Source organism: Hibiscus syriacus, unplaced genomic scaffold (assembly GCF_006381635.1).
Source record: "Hibiscus syriacus cultivar Baekdansim isolate YM2019G1 unplaced genomic scaffold, ASM638163v2 tig00113123_pilon, whole genome shotgun sequence".
Taxonomy (NCBI): Eukaryota; Viridiplantae; Streptophyta; class Magnoliopsida; order Malvales; family Malvaceae; genus Hibiscus; species Hibiscus syriacus.
In genome coordinates this window covers 1,329,910-1,341,828 of record NW_024063443.1, presented here as the reverse complement: position 1 = coordinate 1,341,828, position 11,919 = coordinate 1,329,910, and the positions used below count along the sequence as shown (strand labels likewise).

Here is an 11,919-nt window from a genome sequence, read left to right as displayed (position 1 = left end):
TTGGTGATCAAATTGATTAATTCAAAAATCTAAGGGATTTAATCTACAAATTAATACATGACTAGAATAAAGGATTTTAAAGTTAATGCCCAAATTAAGACATTAGACAAATTAAAAACTAAATCAGGATCAAACATGATTAAATGAAAATTCAAGGAAACAAATCATATATAAGTAATGACCAAATTTAAAGAAAACAAAGCATGATATCAACGCCACGAATACATAACTTTACAAAAACCCACGTCCTAATCATATCATTTTTATCTGCCAAGCAAACAAATCCATTAAATGTTAACTATTTTGAACTCATTTAAATAGTTTAGTGATATTATTATAACAAATTTAAAAATAATCTGACCCATAATTAAGTGGTCATTTATGTGATTTACCCTAAATTTATTTTTTTAGAGCGAGGACCCACCACAAGCTACTGGGGTTCCTCTAGCGTCGCCCAAGCGCTGCACTATGGTTCGGGCCTGGCGCACCCCACCCAATTTTAGCTCAAATTCTCATTTTTGTTTAAATAATCAAGTACCAAAGTCGGGCAGCAAGCTCATATCTAAATTGTAATAATAGCACTCAATCAAGTAGTTTTAAAAAGACTACTGAGCTTAGATATAAGGAAACTGCTCTGTTTAAATTTGCCAGGCAAATTTTGCAGTCATAGCATTTCTGCAATAGATGTTCTTTATTCTCTTGCACACACTGGTATAATGTTTTAGTAGGCCTCTAGACCGATAAAGATTCTCACACACATGGAATGGAAACATACAACAAAAACCCGAAGAAGATAATATATAGAACTCTTCGAAGCCATAGATCGACTACAGGCATGGACTGAATGCATGATACAGGTTCGATGTATAAGGTGCAGCACCTTATTACAAGCCTCCTGCATTTATCACACCAGATATAAGAACCATAAAATGGACATGGTAACAGAGATCGTCAACATTTGGCTCATATTCATGGGTTCATCATATTAAGGAAAAGGATGGTTAGAAACTTTGCTATTATTAACTTACAGTATGGTGCAATCCTCCATATCTGGTTATCTCCCTTGTTCCATTCCCACAACACAATAGTAGTACCACTGTGGATGCCACCAGATTTCTTATCTCCATGGAAAGCATCGATGTTCAGGCGAATGTTATTAATCATTCTTATAGCTCTGTAGCCATCATGGACTTCCTTGCTCTCGCTCCATAGTACAGACTCATCAAGATCTGGTTTGTAAGGAACCAGTTGGACCTGCAGGAAAAGCCCCTTTTAAGCAAACCTTTAAAGTTGATAAATTCAAAAGGTTCTATGTTTTGACCATCTGAAATAAAACAAAACATAAAGATGAACAAACAAATTCTCTCCACTGCAGGAATCAAGAAAGAAAGGGTCGGTGAAGTTATCAGCACTCCAGCCTGCAGGAATCGAAAATGCATGCATTTGGTTTTACCAGATAAAAGAGGGGTATTTTAGCAGTGGAAAAGCTGAACACGTATAAAATTATCAAGAATTGTTCTTGACCGTGATAAGGCACTTGAATATTTCGAGCAGCCTCCGGTAAACTACCCCGATATCGTAACAATCTTATCATAATACTACAATAACAATATGCCACTGAATTGGCAGAACAGACAACACCAACAAAATATCGTGACTCGGATAGTTCCTATGTTTAATTTCTGCAGTATCTAACCAACCAATTAAATCCTAATAAAAGGAAGTGAAGATGGAGCTATTCCATAACCAATAAGCCATATCAATCTCATGATGTAATTTGAAAGCGTATCAACTGTTAAACAACTCAAAACTCAAATCATATCTTAAAAGGAAAAAGGAGGAAATGTAAGAGTTCTTAAGCACAACGAAACACAAAGCAGAAACCCAATTTTCCACATAAGAAGGAACTAACAAAGCAGTGAATGCCATAAAGAATTCTTACAGGATGAGAAGCTCCAATAGAGTGTTTAATGACTTGACCAGTGGCTTTATTAACCAGAGAAAAACTGGGGAAACCCACTTCATCTTTAATCCTTGTGCTGAATTTCTCATCTTTGTACCAGTGCTAAAACAACCACAAAAATCAACATCCAGATCAAAATAAGATCATGTGTTTTGCCCTAATCTTGAGTTACAACAGTAAAAGGGGCTTTTGGGTCGTCAATTAATGAGTTTAATAAAGTCATACGGCTTAGAAATACACAATATTGAGAAAACTTGCAAAAATAAAAAAACCAAGTTGATAATTTTGTAGATTAATCCCCAAAAAGTAAGTTAAAGAAAATCGTGGATCTGCTGATACAGTACCTGGAATTCATCAGAGGGATCAGATGGAGCAAGAATAACTTTACCATCTCTGATCGTAAGATGATAATTAGGATCAGCTTTGCAATAGACTTTAAAAGTAGGTTTGTTGTGGAATTCAGATGGCAAATGAGATCCAGAAGGATGATGATGACCAATCCTTCCATGGCCACTTTCATGGGCAGCATGTGTAACAGATGGTGGTGAAGAGTAGTTCAATGAACTATGTTCAGGCCGGTGGTGGACATGAGTTCCATGGGTTGGTGGTTGGTGCGGAGGGGGCGACGGAAAGCCCGGTTGCTGAAAGTTTGGTGGTGCTGGTCCGTCAAAGGCAGGCTGCTGGAAGTATGGTGGTGCCGGTGGATATGGCGTTGGTGGATATGGCGTCGGGGGAAATGGTCCGTCAAAAGCGGGTGGTTGCTGGTAGTTTGGTGGTGGCGGGTAGTGGTGAGACGGCGGAGGAAACTCATGGCGATGGAGATGCGGCGGTGGTGGCCTTTCTCGGTTGTCTTCATCATCGTTCCTATGGTGATGATTGTGACCGAAAGGGAACTCCATTTCTTCGATTCTGATCGACTTTCTTCAATCCTACCAGCTACTTCCTTTTTTATCTTGGTTTTTGTCGTGTCGAACAGTTTGGCCACTTAACTGTATAAACTTTTACAAAGGTCAATAAATTATCTAAAATACCATTTTTAGATATTAAATTATTATAAATTATAAAATAATCACTAAACTTTATGCAAAATGAACACCATGCCTTTACTATCGTAATCTAGACGACATAACACATTAAAATTGATAAACAATATCTCATTTGATCTCCCAATGTAACTAAAATTTTATTTTGATACTTTTATAATTCTTCAAAATAATAAGTTAAAAAAATCAGAGAATTTGTAAAAAATGTGAAAAATTTATTTTTAAAACAGTAAAAATATTTTTAAAAATTACAATTTTATAACTTTTTAGATTGTAAATTTCTTTAATTTGTGTATACACAGTACTCAATCGAGTACATATAAAAAAATGTTAAATTTAAATTAGAAGTGTATAATATTTGTATACTAAATTGAATAAAAAAACATATTTTAGTGACATTAAATAAATAAATTTACCTCTGACAACATATCATTTTTAATTGGATTTGATTAGGTTAGCTTGCCTAATTGCTGATGCTCTTGTTTTAAATTCTTACCAAATTTCTAACGTGGGATACTCATGGGTCTTTATGGCTACATATTTAGAATTAAAAATGCACCGTTAATCCATTTTTAATTTTTTTTCTCTTAGGGTAAATTACAAATTTCATCCCTTATTTCACTCACTGTACTTTAATTCATTCAATTTTCTCACATAATTTAACATAATATCATTCTTTGTCACTCAGTCATTGAATATTTAATGGCGTTAAAACGACTCCGTTTTAGAAAAATAAGATTTTCATCAAAACGATATCTTTTTAAATCTATATAGCAACTCATTTATAACACAGTTAAATATTTAACGGCGGAGCGACCAAAAAAGCTAATTATGTTAAATTCAGTGAAGAAATTGAACAGAATTAAAGTACAGTGAGTGAAATAAGATATATAATAAAGTTTAGTGATGATTAGTTAATTTACCCTTTATTTTATTAGTTTAAAATTAATACACGTGTAAAGAAAATATTGAATAAGGGTAGAAGATTTTATTCTTCATTTTTTTATTCGAGGGTTATAATTGTCCGAAATATTTTATGTATCAGTGTTCAGTAATTAAATCATCTGTTTTAGATGAAAGTTAAGAAATTCACATTGAGGTGTTATCGCAGAAGTTAAAATGGAAAAATATATAAAGTTATCTTACAAACTAAGAAAGTATGATTATGAAATCTCAATGTTTAGTATTTAAAATTTATTTTACATTGACGATTAAAAAATGAATATAATTCTTTTATTTTTTAAATTATTCGGATTTAGACCTTTTTAATTCAGATCCATTAATGAACTTATTAGGTTTTTTGAGAATTAACTGTTGGGTACTGAATTGATGATGGGCAAGGTGTTTAATTGAATTGCTTGCAAAAATATAAATAAAGAGAATTGAGAGTCCTTGAATGGTAATAAAGCCAAGTAATAGTAAGTGGGTTGTGTTGGAGAATTTTGGGCTTTCCACCGAATGCTTGGTAAAATTGGCCCAATAGACCATGTGAGTAAAAAAAATTAGCACACATTAGGACATCTAAAATTAATTTGAGATTTACGGTAAATGTTATAATATATGATAAATTTATCACATTGAAATAAAATATAATATTTTTTTAGAGTTTATCACGTCGGAATGATAAGTTTCAATAAAAAGAAATGTGTAAAACGAATCTTAATTGTCTTAATAATGTTTCGAATATAATTAAAATATCATAAAATTATTAGCACTTATGTTGCAGAATTATATTGAACTGACGCTATATTATTATGAGTTGTATTCTATTGATCGTGCGCCGTTATATTTATCGAATTACGTGTCATCATTTGACGAAAGGATGTGCACCATAATCGTCAGATGGATTAATTCATATATCTATCCAATTACTTGCATGCTTTAGTTTTTATTATAAATAAATTTATTTAGTTTAATAATAGATTGAATTCATTTTTTTATTTTTTATTTTTTTTTATAAATTTGAACTTTAAAATAAAATTTAATCAAGCTTGAATAACCAATTTCAAATCTTATAACTTTGATTAATTTTGAGCTTCTTATTTTGAAATTATTTAAATTAATCATGTTTTATGAAATTAATGAATAAAATAAAATATTAAAATTTTTAATTTCTTTTTTATGAAAAATAGCATCAAAAAATCTTTAATTCTTAAAATAGTATTTATTTATGTCACATAGGTTAAAGATGCATCTATGTGGTAGAGTATTTTGAAAGTTGGTTTCTTGAGTAAGCTCCTTCTGCTTATGTGTAGATCAAAAATGATATTAGAGTTTGGTTGGAGAAACAATCCATGTGACATGTCAAAAGGTGTTACCATGTTGGCGTATATCTTATGTGACATAAATGAGAGTCACTAAGAGAAATAAAATTTTTTAGATGTTATTTTAATAAAAAAAATTAATGATATTATTTTACTAATTTATCGGTTATACTTGCTAGATGCTATTTGGGTAAAATATTACACCAGGTAAATTTTAAGAAGAGACTGTGAATCTTAAGACATATACTTTGCTTAGAAAGTTGTCGACGAAATGAAACGAAACCTCAAAAGTCACGTTTGATCAATTGGGTTGATTTTAAGTAGTAAGTGATTGTTTAAGGAGGTTTTGAGTTCGAGTCTTTATGTATATAAAAAAATCGTGTTGGGAGACTCATCCAAAGCTAGGTGTGTGAATCAGGTCGATCCAGATTAATCAAGATGAAACTTAAAAATCGGAAGGGCAAAAAAAATTAAAGGCTAAAATGAAAATCAGGTCATATTTAAATATTTTAGGCGTCAATTTGACAAATAAACCTTAAAATTAAACATAATACCAAAATACTGTCCATAATAAATACGAAAATCAAAGAATAAAGATAACGCCTATATTCTTCTTTTTCTTTTTTTCTTTTTGGAAGAGAAGCCCATAACATAATATTTAAATTTAAACTTTTATTTTTCTGTTCCACAAACTTAAATTTTAAGTATTTAATAATTTATGTTGTGAAATATATTATAATAATTGACTTGAATGGTTTTATTTCCTTGGACCTGATGACATGGTGCCTGTACAGTCTCCACAATTGTTATAAATTCAAGGTGTTTTTACTCAAAAATATCCTAACAATGAAATATTACCTATCTGATACCCTTTCTTTAAATATTACTGATCTAACACTCTTTCTAATAAAGCGTGGATCATGAAGCGCGTCTTCGCGAGATTTTTTTTTGAGCTGGCGCCATGCTGGAAAGGTGCGGATCATGAGGCGCGCCTTCGCGAGGTTTTGTCTGACGTTGGAAGGTGCAGATCATGAAGCTCGCCTTCGTGGGATTCCATCTCAGATGGCAATATCCACACCTTTCATTTAAATCCAACCGTCCACCATAAATACAGCTCAATCATTTGCCCGCTTCCCCTCCCTCTCCCCTATAAAAAAATCCCTCCTTTCAACATTAATACCATAAACGAAAATTTTATATTTCTTCCTTCTATCTATCGTTCTATAAAGTTTTAAGAAGGTATAGTTATCATTTTCAGAAGCTAAATTTTTATTATATTATAATCATTTAATAGTTTATTATTTTATTATATTATATTGTACTAATTTTTATTATTTTTTGAAGTTATAAAATGACAGGTGGTTTGTTACGTTTATATGAGAATTATATCTCAAGTCATTTTTCTAATACGGTAATAATTTTAAATTATGTTATTTTATTTATTATGAATGTTTTATTTAGATATTTTTTAGTATTAATTTATATTTTAATTTGTATAATATTTATTTAATTAGGTGAATGGTCGTATATTAGATCCATTTATTTGTAACGTTAAGTTAGAGATATCGAGTCATGTATGGTCGTATTTAGCCGCGGCTGGATTCGATGATAACGAAATATGAAGGGCATTGTAACTTTGAATTCAACCTTATTTCTAAACTGATTGAGAGATGGAGACCAGAGACACATACATTCCATCTTCCGTGTGGGGAGTGTACTATTACGTTGGAGGATGTTTCTATACATTTGGGGCTTTCGGTAGATGAGTGTGTTATTCTATAGAGGTGTTACATCGTCATTCGTCTCTCATCAACAAAATGTAGTTGCTACTGCTACTGTCGCTGCTGCTGCTGATGATGATGAAAGTGAGGAGGAAGAGCAACTTATAAAAGAAATCCTCATCAAAATAGACAACCACCACCCTGTGGAACACATTCAATACGCAAACATCGATAGACTTATTTTTATTTATTTTGTTTCTTAATGTTTTTATTTACTTATGGACTTTTTATTTATTTTATTTCTTAATGTTTTTATTTAATCATGGACATTTTTATTTATTTTATTTCTTAATATTTTTATTATTTAATTGTTTAAATTGTAACGTTTGTATTTAACGTTTGTATTTAATTGTTTTTATTATTTTATTATTTAGTTTGTAATGTTTTTATTTAATTTTCACTTGAGTAGCACATTAATCAAAAGTAAACGAAATGAAATAACACAAATTGAGGCTTCATAAACAACAATTATATTGTCACATCATCAACAGTTACGTGATGATAAAAGATATGAACATTTTTTCCTATTGTGGCCTAGGTTTCTACAATGCCCACATCTTTTGTTTTCTTTGGACATCTCTCGAATATCCATATCATAATGAATTCGAGTGGATTTTGGACTGTAACACCCTAAACCAGTACGAAACACAATTGATCGATCACAATGCCATATGAAACGACCGGATTGGTTAACCAATTTTTTCTTCTAAATTTTTATGTTTTAAAAATGACCATTTGTAACCCCTCATGCTAAAATAAATCAAATACAATTTACATAAAATTGTTTACATTAGGAGCTACAAAAATAATATTTAAATCATACAGACCATAGTTTAAAATGACTTATGACTCATACAAAAATATACAAACTGGGGTTTACAATTATACATGCCCTCTAAAGATGAACTCGAGATGTACTTTGCACTATTTGGGTCTAGATCATTGCTGTCAAAAAGTCCTCAGATTGCTCCTCGACTAACTTGCATAAGGAAACTAATTTCAAACACTAAGATAACTGCCCAGTGCCACACTAACAACTAAGACATACTAAAAGTGTTCATGTCATGCTCAAGCTAACTGATAATTACAATAGTGAGTATATGAGTATACTGCACTCTCTACTCTATGGTAGACATCATGGTACGACTGAGGGTTCTGCATCTTGGAGCTCACACACCTCTCTAGTCTACTGAGGTTGGTTGCCCAAAATCTATGCATCGGTCAACCCCCCGACTAGCCCACTCCTTGAGTGTCGGACCTTGCGCCCAAGCTAGTTAGCTTTAAATGTCTTGCGCACTTTCTAATGATATATCCAGACTGAATCTATACTTTCTATATTGCTAGCATTTTCTAAAGGAACTTGGGTGTCCTGATCGTTTCCCGAGCATCATCCAAGGCTATTTTTATGTCATCCTAACTGATATTGTTTCTAAGTGTAATATTAATATCATAAATATTCTCACTTGTAGTCTTATTTGATGATAAAATGAAGTGTTGGGGTACCTCGAGTCTAATTCCCTTAAAAACTAACATTTTTGCCCAAAACAGACTGAAAGTATAGATACTAGCCCAAGAGTTTCGATATTCCTAAATAGGTTTCGATACTTTATATAAGTACTGATACTTTTAAACATTATGTTATGTCCAGTTTCAAAACTTTCTGGGAGTTTCGAAACTATGACCCAAAGTTTAGATACTCTTGAAAGAGTTTCGATACTATCTTTATAGTATCAATACTCTACCTATAGAAATCATAAAACAAGTATGAAAAACTCTATTTTTCAATCCCAAAGACCTTAGAGAGGTCCCCAAACATGCTTAAAGTTTTATTAGATAAATAAGGATCATAATAGAGGCTTTAAATAAATTAATAACTCTAAAACAAGAATTTCACCATGAAAATGCTTATCATGCTCAACTCAAACATTTAAACTATCTTGAACTTTTAATGACTCACTAAGTGTATAGAAGAGTTTTAAAGGTGTTACATTGTTCTTTTAATGGCTAGAACTCTCATCAATCAACCAAGGTTCAACTTTTCTTTTATCTCTTGAGCTTTCTCCTACTCCCTTCACTAAAAATGTGAGAAAATTGAATTACTAATCCATCTCGAGGTTGGATAAATTCTAAATAACTCTCTATAACTCAAAATATAGATAGAATTAAAAGATTCTCACAAATCTCTCAAAATTCTTTTTTGTCTCTATGAATAAAAACTAGTGAAAGTGATCTCAAATTGAAGCCAAGAGGATGAGGTTTAATAATCTTACCTTGGATGGGTCTAACTAGGCTTGAATTCCTTTGAGATTCTTACTTAAAGAAGATAGAAAAAGAGAGAAAGATGAGAAGATAGGAAGATTGTTTGGTGAGTTGTTTAAGGGGGTCGATTCATGTTGAAAACATAAAATAATGAGGGATTTTCAGCTTCCAAAATGACTATGGGTTAACTACACTTTTACTCCCTTTACTTTTATTTTCATGATTTACTCATACCCAAACAACAACTTTCTTAGGCCTAACTCAAGCCCACAAACAATAAACTTGGTCCAATTATAATATAAGGTCCAATAGCTCAACTTTGGGCTTCGGGTTGACTCGAACTACTATTCCGGGATTCAGGATGTTACAGTTCTCCCCTCAAAATAAGAAATTTCGTCTATGAAATTTAACTGGATAGAAAAGATGTGGATACTAAAGCTTCATATCTTTCTCTATTTCTCAAGTAGCTTCATCAACCCCATGATTCCTCCAAAGTACTTTTACTAAAGAGATCTTTTTATTTCTCAGCTCTCTTACTTTCTTGACTAGAATTATGATTGGCTCCTCCTTATAAGACATGTCAGTGCTTAACTTGACTTGTTCTAAAGATAGGACATGCGATGGGTCGGAACGATATATTCAGAGCATGGATACATGGAACACATTATGAATATGCTCCAACTCTGGTGGTAAGGCTAAACGATAAGCTACATGTCCTATTCTCTCGAGCACCTCGTAGGGACCGATGTAACATGGAGTCAACTTTCCTTTGCTTCTAAACCAAAGTATCTTTTTTCCACGGGGACACCTTAAAGAATACCTTGTCTCCTACTTCAAACTCGATTTCCTTACGTTTCAAATCTGCATACGATCTCTGCCTATCTGAAGCCTCCCTAAGTCTACTCTGAATCAGCCTGACATTTTCTTCAGTTTCCTTGATCAGATCAGGTCCTATAATTTTCCCTTCACTAAACTCAATCCAACATAAGGGAGTTATACACTTGTGCCCATACAGGGCTTCGTACGGGGCCATCCGGATGCTCGACTGGCAGCTATTATTGTACACAAACTCCACAAACGATAGGTGATCTTCCCAACTACCTTAAAGATCCATAACAATGAACCTAATCATGTTCTCTATAATTTGGATTACAAGCTCTGACTGACTGACTGTCTGAGGGTGAAACGCGGTGCTAAAATGAAGATTGGTACCTAGGGAACTATGAAGAGCTTCCCAAAACTGAGAAGTGAATCTAAGGTCTCTATCTAATATGATCAAAGTCGAGACTCCATGTAACCTCACTATCTCACGAATATAGAGTTGTGCTAGCCTCTCTAAGGTAAAGTCCATTCTAATCGGAATAAAGTGAGCAAACTTGGTCAATCGATCTACTATCACCCACACACACAACATCATGCTTGCGTCTCGTATAAGTAATCCCATCACAAACTCTATAGTTACTCGGTCTCATTTCTAATACAATATCTGAATTGGCTGGAGTAACCATGAGGGAACCTGATGTTCTGCTTAACCTGTTGGCACACCAAACATTTTGCTACAAACTCATAAACCTCTCTTTTTATACCCGGCCAAAAGTACAACGGTCGAAGCTCTTGGTATATCTTATTGCTACCATGATGGGTAGATAATTGACTACAATGGGCTTCATGAAGAATCTTGATACACAACTGCTCAACATCAGGCAAACATAACCAACCTCTAAAATACAATACATTACTATCTCACACTTCGAACCCTGGGGCATCACCTCGGTTAACTTGTTTCACCGAGCTCTTATGCGACTATGAGAACTTTGAAGTCTTATGACTTCACCCATTAACTCGAATAATAAGCCTCCATCTTTATATATACTCATGTACTCAAATAAGGCTCTAAGCTCTAACATTGACTTTCAGCTCAATGCATCAGCCACAATGTTCGCTTTTCTAGGGTGATAATCGATAACACATTCACAATCCTTAAGCAATTCCACCCACTTATATTGCCTCAAATTTAGTTCATTCTGGGTAAGAAAATACTTTAAACTTTTGTGATCTGTAAAGATATGGCATTTCTCCCCAAATACGTAATGCCTTCAAATCTTGAGCGCGAAAACAATCACTGCAAGCTCTAAATCGTTGGTGGGGGTAATTTTGCTCGTGAGGCTTGAGCTGATGAGATGCATATGCTACTATCTTTCTATCTTACATCAAAACACATCCCATACCGTTTAACGAAGCATTGCTAGATACGATAAACTCCTTTCCCGACTCATGCTGGGTTAAGACTAGGCTTGGGTCAACAGGGTTTTCAATTGGTCAAACTTATATTTTGTTTTTCACCCCACACAAATGGTACACCTTTCTGAAACAACTTTGTCATTGAGGTGGCTATCATCAAAAAACCCTTTACGAATCGATGATAATAGCCCACGAGACCTAAGAAATTGAGTACTTCGGTTATGTTCTTGGGTGGCTCTCACTCAAGAATTGCTTAAACTTTCTAAGGGTCAACAAGGATACCATCCGTTGCTACTACATACCCCAAAAATAAAATCTCAGACAACCAAAACTCTCACTTTCCAAACTTAGCGAACAACTAACGGTCT

General features: G+C 33.2%; 1 protein-coding gene across 1 annotated transcript; it reads right to left on the bottom strand.

Moving 5' to 3' along the window:
- Window positions 1-672: 672 nt before the first annotated feature.
- On the bottom strand, window positions 673-2,914 carry LOC120185414 (ricin B-like lectin R40G3). Its single transcript, XM_039189638.1, has 4 exons — window positions 2,308-2,914; window positions 1,943-2,065; window positions 1,029-1,254; window positions 673-895 (listed from the first exon to the last, which is right to left on the bottom strand). Coding segments are annotated over exons 1-4 (906 nt in total). The 5' UTR covers window positions 2,863-2,914; the 3' UTR covers window positions 673-893.
- Window positions 2,915-11,919: the final 9,005 nt, after the last annotated feature.